At 38.9% G+C, this 22500-nt stretch overlaps 2 protein-coding genes across 2 annotated transcripts in view; one reads left to right on the forward strand and one right to left on the reverse strand.

Annotated features, from left to right (window-relative positions):
• Window positions 1-5175, reverse strand: part of LOC135532795 (protein sidekick-1-like) — a 346541-nt gene extending 341366 nt beyond the window's left edge. The window contains exon 1 of the mRNA XM_064960236.1: window positions 5104-5175. Within this exon, the coding sequence (XP_064816308.1) occupies window positions 5104-5119 (16 nt within the window). The 5' untranslated portion in view covers window positions 5120-5175. The remainder of the gene's footprint in view (window positions 1-5103) is intronic.
• LOC135532479 (zinc finger protein 436-like) overlaps window positions 1-22500 on the forward strand; it is a 781678-nt gene that overhangs the window by 453902 nt on the left and 305276 nt on the right. The window lies entirely within an intron of this gene.

Consider the following 22500-nt stretch of genomic DNA (forward strand, 5'->3'; position numbering starts at 1 on the left):
GCGAGGGAGGGAGGGAGGGAGGGAGGGAGGGAGGGAGGGAGGGAGGGAGGGAGGGAGGGAGGGAGGGAGTGTGTGTGTGTGTGTGTGTGTGTGTGTGTGTGTGTGTGTGTGTGTGTGTGTGTGTGTGTGTGTGTGTGTGTGTGTGTGTGTGTGTGTGTGTGTGTGTGTGTGGAAGGGATACACAGTAAGCAGGTCATTGACTGAGTAGGGGATTATCAATGTTTTGGGACTGTATACACACAACACCCCCCTCCCTGTATACACACACACACACACACACACTCACAGACAGTCGATCCACTCATTACCATAAACACGACAGCATTACCATAGACACACACTCACCTTACACCACCTCACCACTCTCACATATACTTCTAGTAGAAGCCAATAACGGCACTGCACAAAACGCTCCACCTTCCAACCAGCACTAAAACTCAATCCATACTGCAGATTTGTCCAACTCATTTCCATAACCTGACCCTGTGTGTGTGTGTGTGTGTGTGTGTGTGTGTGTGTGTGTGTGTGTGTGTGTGTGTGTGTGTGTGTGTGTGTGTGTGTGTGTGTGTGTGTGTGTGTGTGTGTGTGTGTGTGTGTGTGTGTGTGTGTGTGTCTACAGCAGTAGTATTATTAATGGACTGAATACCGAACAGCATATCAATCTGAACAACTAGAACAACAGCAACATATAATGGCTGTACTCCTCTATAGAGGTCTTTAGAGACCCTGCTAGTCCAGATTAGTCTACAGACTGAACTCAGCCCAGAGGAGAGGCTTTCATCTTACCTTCTATACACTACATATCTTTAACTGTACCTTGACCATTCTATGTACTACACATCTATAACCGTACCTTGGCCATTTTATATAATAAACATCTATAACCTTGGCCATTCTATATACTACACATCTATAACCTTGGCCATTCTATATACTACACATCTATAACCGTACCTTGGCCCTTCTATATCCTACACATCTATAACCGTAACTTGGCCATTCTACATACTACACATCTATACCCGTACCTTGGCCATTCTATATACTACACATCTATAACTTTGGCCATTCTATATCCTACACATCTATAACCGTAACTTGGCCATTCTACATACTACACATCTATAACCGTACCTTGGCCGTTCTATATACTACACATCTATAACCGTACCTTGGCCCTTCTATATACTACACATCTATAACCGTAACTTGGCCATTCTACATACTACACATCTATAACCGTACCTTGGCCCTTCTATATACTACACATCTATAACCGTACCTTGGCCATTCTACATACTACACATCTATACCCGTACCTTGGCCGTTCTATATACTACACATCTATAACCTTGGCCATTCTATATACTACACACCTATAACCGTACCTTGGCCCTTCTATATACTACACATCAATAACCGTACCTTGGCCGTTCTATATACTACACATCTATAACCGTGGCCATTCTACATACTACACATCTATAACCTCACCCTGGCCATTCTATATACTACACATCTGTAACCTTGGCCATTCTATATACTACACATCTATAACATTGGCCAATCTATATACTACACATCTATAACCATGGCCATTCTATATACTACACATCTATAACATTGGCCAATCTATATACTACACATCTATAACCATGGCCATTCTATATACTACACAGCTATAACATTGGCCATTCAACATACTACACATCTATAACCTCACCCTGGCCATTCTATATACTACACATATGTAACCTTGGCCATTCTATATACTACACATCTATAACCTTGGCCATTCTATATACTAGTAACCTAGCAGGTAGCCTAGCGATTAGAGGGTTGGGTCAGTAACTGAAAGGTCGCTGGTATGAGTCCCTGAGCAGACTACATGAAAATATGTGCGCCAATGTGCCCTTGAGCAAGGTACTTAAACCCTAATAGCTCCTGTAAGTCTCTCTGGATAAGAGTGTTTGCTAAATGACTCAAACGTAAATGTACGACACATCTTTAATCTTCCTTAGGCTGCTACTATTATGGATGGACTGGCGTCTACATAAGACCCTCTCCATACAGCCTAGAGGCTTTTATACAGACCACACCCACCCTCTCCATACAGCCTAGAGGCTTTTATACAGACTACACCCACCCTCTCCATACAGTCTAGAGGCTGATATACAGACTACACCCACCCACAGCAGACAGCCTAGAGGCTGATATACAGACTACACCCACCCACAGCAGACAGCCTAGAGGCTGATATACAGACTACACCCACCCACAGCAGACAGCCTAGAGGCTGATATACAGACTACACCCACCCACAGCAGGCTGATATACAGACTACACCCACCCACCCACAGCAGACAGAGAATAATTGTAATTCAGTATCTTATGGCTATTCAACACGTGGATGTAAATCAACTATAACACTATTAGAAATAGAGTAATGTCCAAACAGATTCAGATTCATATTCAGATTCATATTCAGATTCATATTCAGATTCATATTCAGATTTACATCCAAATTCAGATTCCAATTCAGATTCCAATTCAGATTTACATTCAGATTCATATTCAGAAAACTTGAATGTCCTCAAAGAGACAACTCATCTTGCAGCAGTAATAAAACATACACCATCTAAAAACGTAGAATAAATAGCAGAGGATATTTACAAGGCAAAAGGCAGGAGAAGAAGTGCTGTTCCATAGCGTCAGTGTTCAGTCCAATTTGTCCAACGTTTGTTTTTAAGTTGCAGAATTGAATTGGGAATAAAAGAGTCTTTGGCCCTTTTTGTTTGAACCTCAGTCTGTACCCGTGTCCAGGGGGAAGGAGATGGACCAGACACAACAACACATTATTAAGGATGGACTCATGTCCAGGGGGAAGGAGATGGACCAGACACAACAACACATTGTTAAGGATGGACTCATGTCCAGGGGGAAGGAGATGGACCAGACACAACAACACATTGTTAAGGATGGACTCATGTCCAGGGGGAAGGAGATGGACCAGACACAGCAACACATTGTTAAGGATGGACTCATGTCCAGGGGGAAGGAGATGGACCAGACACAGCAACACATTGTTAAGGATGGACTCATGTCCAGGGGGAAGGAGATGGACCAGACACAACAACACATTGTTAAGGATGGACTCATGTCCAGGGGGAAGGAGATGGACCAGACACAACAACACATTGTTAAGGATGGACTCATGTCCAGGGGGAAGGAGATGGACCAGACACAACAACACATTGTTAAGGATGGACTCATGTCCAGGGGGAAGGAGATGGACCAGACACAACAACACATTATTAAGGATGGACTCATGTCCAGGGGGAAGGAGATGGACCAGACACAGCAACACATTGTTAAGGATGGACTCATGTCCAGGGGGAAGGAGATGGACCAGACACAACAACACATTATTAAGGATGGACTCATGTCCAGGGGGAAGGAGATGGACCAGACACAACAACACATTATTAAGGATGGACTCATGTCCAGGGGGAAGGAGATGGACCAGACACAACAACACATTATTAAGGATGGACTCATGTCCAGGGGGAAGGAGATGGACCAGACACAGCAACACATTGTTAAGGATGGACTCATGTCCAGGGGGAAGGAGATGGACCAGACACAGCAACACATTATTAAGGATGGACTCATGTCCAGGGGGAAGGAGATGGACCAGACACAACAACACATTATTAAGGATGGACTCATGTCCAGGGGGAAGGAGATGGACCAGACACAACAACACATTATTAAGGATGGACTCATGTCCAGGGGGAAGGAGATGGACCAGACACAACAACACATTATTAAGGATGGACTCATGTCCAGGGGGAAGGAGATGGACCAGACACAACAACACATTATTAAGGATGGACTCATGTCTACACATACAGGAGGAGTGAACCACGACCGTGACAGACAACATCACTGACACCAGACCAGGAGAAGAACATCACTGATACCAGACCAGGAGAAGAACATCACTGACACCAGACCAGGAGAAGAACATCACGGACACCAGACCAGGAGAAGAACATCACTGATACTAGACCAGGAGAAGAACATCACTGATACTAGACCAGGAGAAGAACATCACTGACACCAGACCAGGAGAAGAACATCACTGACACCAGACCAGGAGAAGAACATCACTGATACTAGACCAGGAGAAGAACATCACTGACACCAGACCAGGAGAAGAACATCACTGATACTAGACCAGGAGAAGAACATCACTGACACCAGACCAGGAGAAGAACATCACTGACACCAGACCAGGAGAAGAACATCACTGATACTAGACCAGGAGAAGAACATCACTGATACCAGACCAGGAGAAGAACATCACTGACACCAGACCAGGAGAAGAACATCACTGACACCAGACCAGGAGAAGAACATCACTGACACCAGACCAGGAGAAGAACATCACTGACACCAGACCAGGAGAAGAACATCACTGATACCAGACCAGGAGAAGAACATCACTGACACCAGACCAGGAGAAGAACATCACTGATACCAGACCAGGAGAAGAACATCACTGATACCAGACCAGGAGAAGAACATCACTGATACCAGACCAGGAGAAGAACATCACTGATACCAGACCAGGAGAAGAACATCACTGACACCAGACCAGGAGAAGAACATCACTGATACTAGACCAGGAGAAGAACATCACTGATACTAGACCAGGAGAAGAACATCACTGATACTAGACCAGGAGAAGAACATCACTGACACCAGACCAGGAGAAGAACATCACTGACACCAGACCAGGAGAAGAACATCACTGACACCAGACCAGGAGAAGAACATCACTGACACCAGACCAGGAGAAGAACATCACTGACACCAGACCAGGAGAAGAACAGCACTGACACCAGACCAGGAGAAGAACATCACTGACACCAGACCAGGAGAAGAACATCACTGATACCAGACCAGGAGAAGAACATCACTGATACCAGACCAGGAGAAGAACATCACTGACACCAGACCAGGAGAAGAACATCACTGACACCAGACCAGGAGAGGTGAGAAGAGGAGATGAGTAGAAGTATCATAAACAGCTCTTACCTTGTGCATTCAACATGTTTATCCAGCCGCTGAGGAGGAGCAAGAAGAGAGACCACCAGCCCCAGCTGAAGCTCCACAGTCCCAGCTTCACCCCTGTCTGTGTTGGGCCGCGGGTCGCCCCCGGCGGCATCATGATCCATGTCGCCCCGGGCGGAACAGCTCCCACGGCGGCGCGACCCTTGCGCGTAATTCCATTAGAATTGAGAGGCTTCATATCAGAGAGGTCATCCACGGGGAATCCACGGATGGGTTTGGTCGGGTTAATGGAAGTAGTCTCCGGTTGTGTTTTGATGTTGTTGGAGCCTCTTCCGGTGCGCTGAGCACGAGGGAAACAGAGAGGAGGAGAAAGGAGAGAAATGTGAGATGAAGGGCTTCCACTTGCTCCACAGTGCGTCACCTTCACCGGCTTCCCCCTGGAGGACAGGCCGGCTAACAGGCGCTCCGGGGTGGGTGTCTGCTCCCCGTGGATCGCTGAATCAGAGTCCCTCCCACCGTCCCCCGTGACAATTCCCTCGCGTCCCGTTGTGCCCGGACTGATCAACAACTCAACCAGTGACACGAACAGCTCCTTCTCGGTCCTGGCAGCTTGGCCCTTCGGTTTGCCTTTAATAAAGTCCCTCACCCTCGCCTCTCCGGGGCTCGGTAGGTTTCTGTCTCCTGCGATATCTCATGTTCATTACCAGTGATCCCGCAGGAGCAGAATTAATACATCCGAGAGAGAGAGAGTGGGATTTGGATTGATCCGATTATATCAGCAAGTCGGGCTCCGGCCCCGATAAATCCCTGCTTGTTGTGATGTCTTCAGCGGGGATTTGTCCAGCAGATCATGTGGGTGTTTAGACGGAATTAATGGCGGTCAATAAAGCGCATAAATGATCCATTCGGGCTTATTGTGGTGATTACGGAAAAAAAAAAATTTGTTAACCATTTAGTATCGATCCAGGCGAATTCACCAGTTAGTCTGTTTACTGGCTCCAGAACCGAGTCCAAGTTTGTTATAAAGTAGCACTTTGGGCTTCAGAAACCCTGTAGTTAAATATTCAGGTTTACTATGAATTAACCATTCAAGCCGGGTAAAAATGTAGCGGAAACTCCCCACCTCTCTCTCCGGTCCGCTTGCCGCTCGTCTCCGGTTACAACGCGGACAGGAACCAGCCAACAGGTTAAACAACCAGAAACACACCTTCCGTTAGTTACATTCAATCCCGAATTTCTACCAACTTAACCAGGCGAAACGGAGCAGTTCAGTTGTGAGTAGACTTGTCAGTCCGTATAAAAACAAACCCAAAACACACACCGGGTTGAGCAGAGGACAGGGACGATACACCGCGACACCGTTTTTACATCTAAAACAAGACGACGAGACAGCTGGAAATGTCCCGATTAGACGACACAGTGTCTCCGCTTCTTCCTAAAAACAACCTTACAATATATTTATATATATATATAACAAATCGCTTTTTTGTTCAGGGTTTTATATCCAGAAAAGTTACTTTGAACAACAAGTATCAAAGCGACGGTTGGAGAGCGGTCGTCTCGCGCTCCTTTCAGAACATCTCGAGCGGCGCGTAGAGCGCGAACCGAACACCTGCCACGGTCCGCTAGACGGGAACCGGAACACGGTCTTTTCAGCTGAAATACCTAAACAGGAAATAACTGAATTTTACACAAGAAAAAAATAGTCTTTCTTGTATGGTAAGAGTTCGTTTTTCTCCCCGGTATAGATCCTCCGGTAGTCTGCGCCCAGGTCTCGTCTCAGGCTGAAAACAGACTCAACGAAAAGTTCAATTCACAAGCCGTCTGCCCCGCTCAGATCAACTGTGATTGGATGAGGCTTCTGTTTAACAGCGAGTCCCTTATTCTGATTGGTCGCAGTTGCAGGCAGGAGGGGAACTTAAAGGGGCTCAGCAGAACGCGGTGAACGGCGCCCCCTAAACCGAGAAAACGGGACAAGGATCTGGAAATTAAATGAGTTAATGACTAAGCAAAGCATTTTTTTGCCAAGAAGTCATATATGATGAATACATCCCCTCAGGCCTAATAGGCTATACATCTTGATAGAAACCTTTACCTGATTCCATCCAGCGAATCATAAAGGGTAAATCACATCGCTGAAGGGAGATCTACGTACCACGTTGGCCGATAAACGGAGCATTAATATTAAAGCTGTACTAGGGGGTGACCTTGCCTTTAATTGGCTCTATAAATCCACCTAAAGTAGTCCACCTCCTCAACACACACACTAATCGAGGCGATTTTCTCGCCACACACACACACACACACACACACACACACACACACACACACACACACACACACGGAGTGGCCAAACGACGGCTCTCCTCCACCCCTTCCTCTATTGATGCTTCCTCTCTCCTCTCCTCTAACCTGTCTCTCCTCTCCTATAGCCTCTCTCCTCTCCTCTAGCCTGTCTCTTCTCTCCTCTAGCCTTTCTCCTCTCCTCTAACCTGTCTCTCCTTCCTCTAACCTGTCTCTCCCTCCTCTAACCTGTCTCTCCTCTCCTCTAACCTGTCTCTCCTTCCTCTAACCTGTCTCTCCTCTTCTCTAGCCTGTCTCTCCTTCCTCTAACCTGTCTCTACCTCCTCTAACCTGTCTCTCCCTCCTCTAACCTGTCTCTCCTCTCCTCTAACCTGTCTCTCCTCTTCTCTAGCCTGTCTCTCCTTCCTCTAACCTGTCTCTCCCTCCTCTAACCTGTCTCTCCATCCTCTAACCTGTCTCTCCTCTCCTCTAACCTGTCTCTCCCTCCTCTAACCTGTCTCTCCTCTCCTCTAACCTGTCTCTCCTCTTCTCTAGCCCGTCTCTCCTTCCTCTAACCTGTCTCTCCCTCCTCTAACCTGTCTCTCCCTCCTCTAACCTGTCTCTCCTCTCCTCTAACCTGTCTCTCCCTCCTCTAGCCTGTCTCTCCTTTCCTCTAACCTGTCTCTCCTTCCTCTAGCCTGTCTCTCCTCTCCTCTAACCTGTCTCTCCTCTCCTCTAACCTGTCTCTCCTCTCCTCTAGACTGTCTCTCCTCTCCTCTAACCTGTCTCTCTTCTCCTCTAACCTGTCTCTCCTTCCTCTAACCTGTCTTTCCTCTCCTCTAGCCTGTCTCTCCTAACTCTAACCTGTCTCTCCCTCCTCTAACCTGTCTCTCCGATTCTCTAGCCTGTCTCTCCCTCCTCTAGCCTGTCTCTCCTCTCCTCTAACCTGTCTCTCCTTCCTCTAACCTGTCTCTCCTTCCTCTAGCCTGTCTCTCCTCTCCTCTAACCTCTCTCCCTCCTCTAGCCTGTCTCTCCCTCCTCTAACCTGTCTCTCCTTCCTCTAACCTGACTCTCCTCTCCTCTAACCTCTCTCCCTCCTCTAACCTGTCTCTCCTCTCCTCTAACCTGTCTCTCCTCTCCTCTAACTGTCTCTCCTCTCCTCTAACCTGTCTCTCCTTCCTCTAACCTGTCTCTCCTCTCCTCTAGCCTGTCTCTCCTCTAACCTGTCTCTCCTCTCCTCTGACCTCTCTCCCTCCTCTAATCTGTCTCTTCCTCCTCTAACCTGTCTCTTCCTCCTCTAACCTGTCTCTCCTTCCTCCAACCTGTCTCTCCTCCCTCTAACCTGTCTCTCCTCTCCTCTAACCTGTCTCTCCTCTCCTCTAACCTGTCTCTCACTCCCCTAACCTGTCTCTCCTCTTCCTCTCCACCCTCTCTCCCTCCTCGAATCTGTCTCTCCCCCTCCCTCCCTACCTCCCTCTCTCCTCTCCTATTCCTCTCTATCTCTCCAGTCTTTTACAACATGGATGTTCACTAATGATATATGAGTTGTTTTAAGTGGAACTTCAAAGTATTTACCTGGGGGGGTGGAAATGGTCTTCAACACCAATGTCTACACACACACACACACACACACACACACACACACACACACACACACACACACACACACACACACACACACACACACACACACACACACACACACACACACACACACACACACACACACACACACACACACACACACACACACACACACACACTTGTATTAGTATATTAGTGTCGTTATAATGTGCCTCTTATTCTGTCTTGAGAGTATTTGGGATCTTTTAATTGAATCTGGACTGAATAAGGACTGACTGATTAATATAGGACTGTATGGGCTAATTCAAAGTTCACTATTCAACTCTATTCAACTCTCTCACTCTCGCTCTCTTGTCTCTCTCTCGTCTATCTCTCTTGTCTCTCTCCCGTCTCTCTCTCTCTCTCTCGTCTCTCTCTCGTCTCTCTCTCGTCTCTCTCTCTCTCTCTCTCTCTCTCTCTCTCTCTCTCTCTCTCTCTCTCTCGTCTCTCTCTCGCGTCTCTCGCTCGTCTCTCTCTCTCTCTCTCTCTCTCTCTCTCTCTCTCGTCTCTCTCTCTCTCTCTCTCTCTCTCTCTCTCTCTCTCTCTCTCTCTCGTCTCTCTCTCTCTCTCCCTCTCTCTCTCTCTCTCGTCTCTCAACCTCTCAATTTCAATTCAATTCATTTCTGTACGGAGTGTGTATGTGTATTTTACTTCCAGACCAAATTTGCCTGCCAATTATCCCTGTACCCAATACAATTACCTCCCCCTAAAGCAGCACCTCAGTTAATATACAGCTCACACACCTCTCTTGACCTCTGTCTGGTTTCAGAGTGGTGTGTCAGCAGCAGTTGCGTCTCCTGTGTGCGATGAATGGAGCTGATATAAACAGACTGGCCCCTGTCTCTACACATTACACATTACACACACACACACACACACACACACACACACACACACACACACACACACACACACACACACACACACACACACACACACACACACACACACACACACACACACACACACACACACACACACACACACACACACACATTTAGAACACTAATGTGTGTGTGTGTTTGATTTCTGCTGTTTGTCTGTGTGTGTGTGTGTGTGTGTGTGTGTGTGTGTGTAGGGGCAGCAGGTAGCCTAGTGGTAAGAGCATTGGACTAGTAACCGAAAGGTTGCTGGATCGAATCTCCGAGTCGAAGGTAAAAATCTGTCGTTCTGCCCCAGAACAAGGCAGTTAAAAAAATTGTTCTTAACTGACTTGCCTAGTTAAATAGAGGTTAAAAAACTAAAAATCAAATGTAGTACTGTAGTATGTATCTTAACTGTAGTGTGTATCTTAACTGTAGTACTCTAGTGTGTATCTTATCTGCAGTACTGTAGTATGTATCTTAACTGTAGTACTGTAGTGTGTATCTTAACTGTAGTATGTATCTTAACTGTAGTACTGTAGTATGTATCTTAACTGTAGTATGTAATATATAAAAAAAATAATATATCCCATTTAGCAGACGCTTTTGTCCAAAGCGACTTACAAGTCGGCTGGGGCCACTACTTTTACATATGGGTGGCCCTAGCGGGAATCGAACCCACGACGCTTGGCGTTGCAAGCGCCATGCTCTACCGACTGAGCCTATGTATCTTAACTGTAGTACTGTAGTATGTATCTTAACTGTAGTACTGTAGTATGTATCTTAACTGTAGTACTGTAGTATGTATCTTAACTGTAGTATGTATCTTAACTGTAGTACTGTAGTATGTATCTTAACTGTAGAACTGTAGTGTGTATCTTAACTGTAGTACTGTAGTATGTATCTTAACTGTAGTACTGTAGTATGTATCTTAACTGTAGTATGTATCTTAACTGTAGTACTGTAGTATGTATCTTAACTGTAGAACTGTAGTGTGTATCTTAACTGTAGTACTGTAGTACTGTAGTATGTATCTTAACTGTAGCACTGTAGTATGTATCTTAACTGTAGTACTGTAGTATGTATCTTAACTGTAGTACTGTAGTATGTATCTTAACTGTAGTATGTATCTTAACTGTAGTACTGTAGTGTATCTTAACTGTATACTGTAACTGTAGTACTGTAGTGTGTATCTTAACTGTAGTACTGTAGTATGTATCTTAACTGTAGTATGTATCTTAACTGTAGTACTGTAGTATGTATCTTAACTGTAGTACTGTAGTGTGTATCTTAACTGTAGTACTGTAGTATGTATCTTAACTGTAGTATGTATCTTAACTGTAGTACTGTAGTATGTATCTTAACTGTAGTACTGTAGTATGTATCTTAACTGTAGTACTGTAGTATGTATCTTAACTGTAGTACTGTAGTATGTATCTTAACTGTAGTACTGTAGTGTGTATCTTAACTGTAGTACTGTAGTATGTATCTTAACTGTAGTATGTATCTTAACTGTAGTACTGTAGTGTGTATCTTAACTGTAGTACTGTAGTATGTATCTTAACTGTAGTATGTATCTTAACTGTAGTACTGTAGTATGTATCTTAACTGTAGTATGTATCTTAACTGTAGTACTGTAGTATGTATCTTAACTGTAGTACTGTAGTATGTATCTTAACTGTAGTACTGTAGTATGTATCTTAACTGTAGTACTGTAGTATGTATCTTAACTGTAGTACTGTAGTATGTATCTTAACTTAACTGTAGTACTTAACTGTAGTATGTATCTTAACTGTAGTACTGTAGTATGTATACTTAACTGTACTGTACTTAACTGTAGTATGTATCTTAACTGTAGTACTGTAGTATGTATCTTAACTGTAGTATGTATCTTAACTGTAGTACTGTAGTATGTATCTTAACTGTAGTACTGTAGTATGTATCTTAACTGTAGTACTGTATCTTAACTGTAGTACTGTAGTATGTGTAGTATGTATCTTAACTGTAGTACTGTAGTATGTATCTTAACTGTAGTATGTATCTTAACTGTAGTACTGTAGTATGTATCTTAACTGTAGTACTGTAGTATGTATCTTAACTGTAGTACTGTAGTATGTATCTTAACTGTAGTACTTAACTGTAGTACTGTAGTATGTATCTTAACTGTAGTACTGTAGTATGTATCTTAACTGTAGTACTGTAGTATGTATCTTAACTGTAGTATGTATATGTATCTTAACTGTAGTACTGTAGTATGTATCTTAACTGTAGTATGTATCTTAACTGTAGTACTGTAGTATGTATCTTAACTGTAGTATGTATCTTAACTGTAGTACTGTAGTATGTATCTTAACTGTAGTATGTATCTTAACTGTAGTACTGTAGTATGTATCTTAACTGTAGTACTGTAGTATGTATCTTAACTGTAGTACTGTAGTATGTATCTTAACTGTAGTACTTAACTGTAGTACTGTAGTATGTATCTTAACTGTAGTATGTATCTTAACTGTAGTACTGTAGTATGTATCTTAACTGTAGTACTGTAGTATGTATCTTAACTGTAGTACTGTAGTATGTATCTTAACTGTAGTACTGTAGTATGTATCTTAACTGTAGTACTGTAGTATGTATCTTAACTGTAACTGTAGTATGTATCTTAACTGTAGTACTGTAGTATGTATCTTAACTGTAGTACTGTAGTATGTATCTTAACTGTAGTACTGTAGTATGTATCTTAACTGTAGTACTGTAGTATGTATCTTAACTGTAGTACTGTAGTATGTATCTTAACTGTAGTACTGTAGTATGTATCTGTAACTGTAGTATGTATCTTAACTGTAGTACTGTAGTATGTATCTTAACTGTAGTACTGTAGTATGTATCTTAACTGTAGTATGTATCTTAACTGTAGTACTGTAGTATGTATCTTAACTGTAGTACTGTAGTATGTATCTTAACTGTAGTACTGTAGTATGTATCTTAACTGTAGTACTGTAGTATGTATCTTAACTGTAGTACTGTAGTATGTATCTTAACTGTAGTACTGTAGTATATGTATCTTAACTGTAGTACTGTAGTATGTATCTTAACTGTAGTATGTATCTTAACTGTAGTACTGTAGTATGTATCTTAACTGTAGTATGTATCTTAACTGTAGTACTGTAGTATGTATCTTAACTGTAGTACTGTAGTATGTATCTTAACTGTAGTACTGTAGTATGTATCTTAACTGTAGTATGTATCTTAACTGTAGTATGTATCTTAACTGTAGTACTGTAGTATGTATCTTAACTGTAGTATGTATCTTAACTGTATCTACTGTAGTATGTATCTTAACTGTAGTATGTATCTTAACTGTAGTACTGTATCTTAACTGTAGTACTGTAGTATGTATCTTAACTGTAGTATGTATATGTATCTTAACTGTAGTACTGTAGTATGTATCTTAACTGTAGTACTGTAGTATGTATCTTAACTGTAGTATGTATCTTAACTGTAGTATGTATCTTAACTGTAGTACTGTAGTATGTATCTTAACTGTAGTACTGTAGTATGTATCTTAACTGTAGTACTAGTATGTATCTTAACTGTAGTACTGTAGTATGTATCTTAACTGTAGTACTGTAGTATGTATCTTAACTGTAGTACTGTAGTATGTATCTTAACTGTAGTACTGTAGTATGTATCTTAACTGTAGTACTGTAGTATGTATCTTAACTGTAGCAGTACTGTAGTATGTATCTTAACTGTAGTACTGTAGTATGTATCTTAACTGTAGTACTGTAGTATGTATCTTAACTGTAGTACTGTAGTATGTATCTTAACTGTAGTACTGTAGTATGTATCTTAACTGTAGTACTTAACTGTAGTACTGTATCTTAACTGTAGTATGTATCTTAACTGTAGTACTGTAGTATGTATCTTAACTGTAGTACTTAACTGTAGTATGTATCTTAACTGTAGTACTGTAGTATGTATCTTAACTGTAGTACTGTAGTATGTATCTTAACTGTAGTACTGTAGTATGTATCTTAACTGTAGTACTGTAGTATGTATCTTAACTGTAGTACTGTAGTATGTATCTTAACTGTAGTACTGTAGTATGTATCTTAACTGTAGTACTGTGTATCTTAACTGTAGTACTGTAGTATGTATCTTAACTGTAGTATGTATCTTAACTGTAGTACTGTAGTATGTATCTTAACTGTAGTACTGTAGTATGTATCTTAACTGTAGTACTGTAGTATGTATCTTAACTTAACTGTAGTACTGTATATGTATCTTAACTGTAGTACTGTAGTATGTATCTTAACTGTAGTATGTATCTTAACTGTAGTACTGTAGTATGTATCTTAACTGTAGTATGTATCTTAACTGTAGTACTGTAGTATGTATCTTAACTGTAGTACTGTAGTATGTATCTTAACTGTAGTACTGTAGTATGTATCTTAACTGTAGTAACTTAACTGTAGTACTGTAGTATGTATCTTAACTGTAGTATGTATCTGTAGTATGTATATGTATCTTAACTGTAGTACTGTAGTATGTATCTTAACTGTAGTATGTATCTTAACTGTAGTATGTAGTATGTATCTTAACTGTAGTACTGTAGTATGTATCTTAACTGTAGTACTGTAGTATGTATCTTAACTGTAGTACTGTAGTATGTATCTTAACTGTAGTACTATATGTATCTTAACTGTAGTACTGTAGTATGTATCTTAACTGTAGTACTGTAGTATGTATCTTAACTGTATACTTAGTATGTATCTTAACTGTAGTACTGTAGTATGTATCTTAACTGTAGTACTGTAGTATGTATCTTAACTGTAGTACTGTAGTATGTATCTTAACTGTAGTAACTGTAGTATGTATCTTAACTGTACTGTACTTAACTGTAGTATGTATATGTATCTTAACTGTAGTACTGTAGTATGTATCTTAACTGTAGTACTGTAGTATGTATCTTAACTGTAGTACTGTAGTATGTATCTTAACTGTAGTACTGTAGTATGTATCTTAACTGTAGTATGTATCTTAACTGTAGTACTGTAGTATGTATCTTAACTGTAGTACTGTAGTATGTATCTTAACTGTAGTAACTGTAGTATGTATCTTAACTGTAGTATGTATCTTAACTGTAGTACTGTAGTATGTATCTTAACTGTAGTACTGTAGTATGTATCTTAACTGTAGTACTGTAGTATGTATCTTAACTGTAGTATGTATATGTATCTTAACTGTAGTACTGTAGTATGTATCTTAACTGTAGTACTGTATCTTAACTGTAGTACTGTATCTTAACTGTAGTACTGTATCTTAACTGTAGTACTGTATGTATCTTAACTGTAGTATGTATCTTAACTGTAGTACTGTAGTATGTATCTTAACTGTAGTACTGTAGTATGTATCTTAACTGTAGTACTGTAGTATGTATCTTAACTGTAGTATGTATATCTTAACTGTAGTACTGTAGTATGTATCTTAACTGTAGTACTGTAGTATGTATCTTAACTGTAGTACTGTAGTATGTATCTTAACTGTAGTATGTATCTTAACTGTAGTACTGTAGTATGTATCTTAACTGTAGTGTAGTATGTATCTTAACTGTAGTACTGTAGTATGTATCTTAACTGTAGTACTGTATATGTATCTTAACTGTAGTACTGTAGTATGTATCTTAACTGTAGTACTGTAGTATGTATCTTAACTGTAGTATGTATCTTAACTGTAGTACTGTAGTATGTATCTTAACTGTAGTATGTATCTGTATCTTAACTGTAGTACTGTAGTATGTATCTTAACTGTAGTACTGTAGTATGTATCTTAACTGTAGTACTGTAGTATGTATCTTAACTGTAGTACTGTAGTATGTATCTTAACTGTAGTACTGTAGTATGTATCTTAACTGTAGTACTTAACTGTAGTACTGTATGTATCTTAACTGTAGTATGTATCTTAACTGTAGTACTGTAGTATGTATCTTAACTGTAGTACTGTAGTATGTATCTTAACTGTAGTACTGTAGTATGTATCTTAACTAGTTAACTGTAGTATGTATCTTAACTGTAGTAGTATGTATCTTAACTGTAGTACTACTTAACTGTACTGTAGTATGTATCTTAACTGTAGTACTGTAGTATGTATCTTAACTGTAGTACTGTAGTATGTATCTTAACTGTAGTACTGTAGTATGTATCTTAACTGTAGTACTGTAGTATGTATCTTAACTGTAGTATGTATCTTAACTGTAGTATGTATCTTAACTGTAGTATGTATCTTAACTGTAGTATGTATCTTAACTGTAGTACTGTAGTATGTATCTTAACTGTAGTACTGTATCTTAACTGTAGTATGTATCTTAACTGTAGTACTGTAGTATGTATCTTAACTGTAGTACTGTAGTATGTATCTTAACTGTAGTATGTATCTTAACTGTAGTACTGTAGTATGTATCTTAACTGTAGTACTGTATCTTAACTGTAGTATGTATCTTAACTGTAGTACTGTAGTATGTATCTTAACTGTAGTACTGTAGTATGTATCTTAACTGTAGTACTGTAGTATGTATCTTAACTGTAGTACTGTAGTATGTATATGTATCTTAACTGTAGTATGTATCTTAACTGTAGTATGTATCTTAACTGTAGTACTGTAGTATGTATCTTAACTGTAGTACTGTAGTATGTATCTTAACTGTAGTATGTATCTTAACTACTGTAGTATGTATCTTAACTGTAGTATGTATCTTAACTGTAGTACTGTAGTATGTATCTTAACTGTAGTACTGTAGTATGTATCTTAACTGTAGTACTGTAGTATGTATCTTAACTGTAGTACTTAACTGTAGTACTGTATGTATCTTAACTGTAGTATGTAGTATGTATCTTAACTGTAGTACTGTAGTATGTATCTTAACTGTAGTACTGTAGTATGTATCTTAACTGTAGTACTGTAGTATGTATCTTAACTGTATCTTAACTGTAGTATGTATATGTATCTTAACTGTAGTACTGTACTTAACTGTAGTATGTATCTTAACTGTAGTACTGTATTATGTATCTTAACTGTAGTACTGTAGTATGTATCTTAACTGTAGTACTGTAGTATGTATCTTAACTGTAGTACTGTAGTATGTATCTTAACTGTAGTATGTATCTTAACTGTAGTACTGTAGTATGTATCTTAACTGTAGTATGTATCTTAACTGTAGTACTGTAGTATGTATCTTAACTGTAGTATGTATCTTAACTGTAGTACTGTAGTATGTATCTTAACTGTAGTACTGTAGTATGTATCTTAACTGTAGTACTGTAGTATGTATCTTAACTGTAGTATGTAGTATGTATCTTAACTGTAGTACTGTAGTATGTATCTTAACTGTAGTATGTATCTTAACTGTATTACTGTAGTATGTATCTTAACTGTAGTACTGTAGTATGTATCTTAACTGTAGTACTGTAGTATGTATCTTAACTGTAGTACTGTAGTATGTATCTTAACTGTAGTACTGTAGTATGTATCTTAACTGTAGTATGTATCTTAACTGTAGTACTGTAGTATGTATCTTAACTGTAGTAATCTGTAGTATGTATCTTAACTGTAGTATGTATCTTAACTGTAGTACTGTAGTATGTATCTTAACTGTAGTATGTACTTAACTGTAGTACTGTAGTATGTATCTTAACTGTAGTACTGTAGTATGTATCTTAACTGTAGTACTGTAGTATGTATCTTAACTGTAGTACTTAACTGTAGTAACTGTAGTATGTATCTTAACTGTAGTATGTATCTTAACTGTAGTACTGTATATGTATCTTAACTGTAGTACTGTAGTATGTATCTTAACTGTAGTACTGTAGTATGTATCTTATCTGTAGTATGTATCTTAACTGTAGTAACTGTATCTTAACTGTAGTACTGTATATGTATCTTAACTGTAGTACTGTAGTACTGTATCTTAACTGTAGTACTGTAGTATGTATCTTAACTGTAGTACTGTAGTATGTATCTTAACTGTAGTACTGTAGTATGTATCTTAACTGTAGTATGTATCTTAACTGTAGTACTGTAGTATGTATCTTAACTGTAGTACTGTAGTATGTATCTTAACTGTAGTACTGTAGTATGTATCTTAACTGTAGTATGTATCTTATCTTAACTGTAGTACTGTAGTATGTATCTTAACTGTAGTACTGTAGTATGTATCTTAACTGTAGTACTGTAGTATGTATCTTAACTGTAGTACTGTAGTATGTATCTTAACTGTAGTACTGTAGTAGTGTATCTTAACTGTAGTACTGTAGTATGTATCTTAACTGTAGTACTGTATATGTATCTTAACTGTATGTATCTTAACTGTAGTATGTATCTTAACTGTAGTACTGTATTATCTTAACTGTATACTTAACTGTAGTATGTATCTTAACTGTAGTACTGTATTATGTATCTTAACTGTAGTACTGTATCTGTATCTTACTGTAGTACTTAACTGTAGTATGTATCTTAACTGTAGTACTGTATTATGTATCTTAACTGTAGTATGTATCTTAACTGTAGTACTGTATTATGTATCTTAACTGTAGTATGTATCTTAACTGTAGTACTGTATTATGTATCTTAACTGTAGTACTGTAGTATGTATCTTAACTGTAGTACTGTAGTACTATGTATCTTAACTGTAGTACTGTAGTATGTATCTTAACTGTAGTATGTATCTTAACTGTAGTACTGTAGTATCTTAACTGTATACTGTAGTATGTATCTTAACTGTAGTACTGTAGTATGTATCTTAACTGTAGTACTGTAGTATGTATCTTAACTGTAGTATGTATCTTAACTGTAGTACTGTAGTATGTATCTTAACTGTAGTATGTATCTTAACTGTAGTACTGTATCTTAACTGTAGTACTGTAGTATGTATCTTAACTGTAGTACTGTAGTATGTATCTTAACTGTAGTACTGTAGTATGTATCTTAACTGTAGTATGTATCTTAACTGTAGTACTGTAGTATGTATCTTAACTGTAGTATGTATCTTAACTGTAGTACTGTAGTATGTATCTTAACTGTAGTATGTATCTTAACTGTAGTACTGTAGTATGTATCTTAACTGTAGTACTGTAGTATGTATCTTAACTGTAGTACTGTAGTATGTATCTTAACTGTAGTATGTATCTTAACTGTAGTACTGTAGTATGTATCTTAACTGTAGTATGTATCTTAACTGTAGTACTGTAGTATGTATCTTAACTGTAGTACTGTAGTATGTATCTTAACTGTAGTATGTATCTGTAGTATGTATCTTAACTGTAGTACTGTAGTATGTATCTTAACTGTAGAACTGTAGTATGTATCTTAACTGTAGTATGTATCTTAACTGTAGTACTGTAGTGTGTATCTTAACTGTAGAACTGTAGTATGTATCTTAACTGTATTATGTATCTTAACTGTAGTACTGTAGTATGTATCTTAACTGTAGTACTGTAGTATGTATCTTAACTGTAGTACTGTAGTATGTATCTTAACTGTAACTGTAGTACTGTATCTTAACTGTAGTACTGTAGTATGTATCTTAACTGTAGAACTGTAGTATGTATCTTAACTGTAGTACTGTAGTATGTATCTTAACTGTAGTACTGTAGTATGTATCTTATCTGTAGAACTGTAGTATGTATCTTAACTGTAGTATGTATCTTAACTGTAGTACTGTAGTGTGTATCTTAACTGTAGTATGTATCTTAACTGTAGTACTGTAGTATGTATCTTAACTGTAGTACTGTAGTATGTATCTTAACTGTAGTATGTATCTTAACTGTAGTACTGTATTATGTATCTTAACTGTAGTACTGTAGTATGTATCTTAACTGTAGAACTGTAGTATGTATCTTAACTGTAGTATGTATCTTAACTGTAGTACTGTAGTGTGTATCTTAACTGTAGTACTGTAGTATGTATCTTAACTGTAGTACTGTAGTATGTATCTTAACTGTAGTACTGTAGTATGTATCTTAACTGTAGTACTGTAGTGTGTATCTTAACTGTAGTACTGTATTATGTATCTTAACTGTAGTATGTATCTTAACTGTAGTACTGTAGTATGTATCTTAACTGTAGTACTGTATTATGTATCTTAACTGTAGTATGTATCTTAACTGTAGTACTGTATTATGTATCTTAACTGTAGTATGTATCTTAACTGTAGTACTGTAGTATGTATCTTAACTGTAGTACTGTATTATGTATCTTAACTGTAGTATGTATCTTAACTGTAGTACTGTATTATGTATCTTAACTGTAGTATGTATCTTAACTGTAGTACTGTATTATGTATCTTAACTGTAGTACTGTAGTATGTATCTTAACTGTAGTACTGTATTATGTATCTTAACTGTAGTACTGTAGTATGTATCTTAACTGTAGTACTGTAGTGTGTATCTTAACTGTAGAACTGTAGTATGTATCTTAACTGTAGTACTGTATTATGTATCTTAACTGTAGTACTGTAGTATGTATCTTAACTGTAGTACTGTAGTATGTATCTTAACTGTAGTACTGTAGTATGTATCTTAACTGTAGTACTGTAGTATGTATGTTAACTGTAGTACTGTAGTATGTATCTTAACTGTAGTACTGTAGTATGTATCTTAACTGTAGTATGTATCTTAACTGTAGTACTGTAGTATGTATCTTAACTGTAGTACTGTAGTATGTATCTTAACTGTAGTATGTATCTTAACTGTAGTACTGTAGTATGTATCTTAACTGTAGAACTGTAGTGTGTATCTTAACTGTAGTACTGTAGTACTGTAGTATGTATCTTAACTGTAGCACTGTAGTATGTATCTTAACTGTAGTACTGTAGTATGTATCTTAACTGTAGTACTGTAGTATGTATCTTAACTGTAGTATGTATCTTAACTGTAGTACTGTAGTATGTATCTTAACTGTAGTACTGTAGTATGTATCTTAACTGTAGTACTGTAGTATGTATCTTAACTGTAGTACTGTAGTATGTATGTTAACTGTAGTACTGTAGTATGTATCTTAACTGTAGAACTGTAGTATGTATCTTAACTGTAGTATGTATCTTAACTGTAGTACTGTAGTGTGTATCTTAACTGTAGTACTGTAGTATGAATCTTAACTGTAGTACTGTAGTGTGTATCTTAACTGTAGTATGTATCTTAACTGTAGTGTGTATCTTCTGTGATGCCAATATAATTAGGGTTAAGGTTCAAACCATAAATAAAAAGCAGGGTCATGAGATTACTCCCATCCACAACCCCCTGGCAGAACTCAACTCTACCTGACAGTAATAGAGCTCCCTGTTTCCCCTAGTGTCCGGCTTTGAAGGCATTTCCTGACGTCGTCCAGACATGGATACACATCCAATTTCGACGTCGATCTTGAACGTACCTGGGTGGGATTTAGAACCAGAAACCTTTCGGTTATCAGCTCAACGCTCTTTAACTGCCAGGCAACCTGCCAGAAGGGTTCAGTCCATGAAAACCTATTGAACACATACCTCTCCCTACCAGAAGGGTTCAGTCCATGAAAACCTATTGAACACATACCTCTACCATCCAGGAGAGTTCAGTCCATGAAAACCTATTGAACACATACCTCTCCCTACCAGAAGAGTTCAGTCCATGAAAACCTATTGAACACATATCACTACCATCCAGGAGGGTTCAGTCCATGAAAACCTATTGAACACATACCACTACCATCCAGGAGAGTTCAGTCCATGAAAACCTATTGAACACATACCTCTCCCTACCAGAAGGGTTCAGTCCATGGAAACCTATTGAACACATATCACTACCATCCAGGAGGGTTCAGTCCATGAAAACCTATTGAACACATATCACTACCACCCAGGAGAGTTCAGTCCATGAAAACCTATTGAACACATACCTCTACCATCCAGGAGGGTTCAGTCCATGAAAACCTATTGAACACATACCACTACCATCCAGGAGAGTTCAGTCCATGAAAACCTATTGAACACATATCACTACCATCCAGGAGAGTTCAATCCATGAAAACCTATTGAACACATATCACTACCATCCAGGAGAGTTCAGTCCATGAAAACCTATTGAACACATACCTCTATCATCCAGGAGAGTTCAGTCCATGAAAACCTATTGAACACATATCACTACCATCCAGGAGGGTTCAGTCCATGAAAACCTATTGAACACATACCTCTACCATCCAGGAGGGTTCAGTCCATGAAAACCTATTGAACACATACCTCTACCATCCAGGAGAGTTCAGTCCATGAAAACGCTATAAAAAAATAATCACGTGTCTGTGTGCAGTGGAAGTGGGCGGGGCATTAGAAGAGGTCAGAGGAAGGTCAAGAGGAAATATCAGAAGAGATATAAAGAGGTGGGATATCGTATACAGGGTCAAACAGTACACAGATCAAATGGAGTATAAAATTGTATTTTTGTTTTTGTACGTGCGTGTGTTTGCAGTCGCCTGATTTCAAGGTGCCTGAGGTGATGGTGTGTCCGGACAGAAGGGAAACATTATCTCCAGAAGGACTGGTTCCCCCCTGACACATCTACTCCCCTGGGAGTCAGAGGGGGGGAGAGAGGGAGGGGAGAGGAGCAGGGGGAGAGAGGGAGGGGGAGAGAGG

This window comes from Oncorhynchus masou, chromosome 5, assembly GCF_036934945.1.
Source record: "Oncorhynchus masou masou isolate Uvic2021 chromosome 5, UVic_Omas_1.1, whole genome shotgun sequence".
NCBI classification, from domain to species: Eukaryota; Metazoa; Chordata; class Actinopteri; order Salmoniformes; family Salmonidae; genus Oncorhynchus; species Oncorhynchus masou.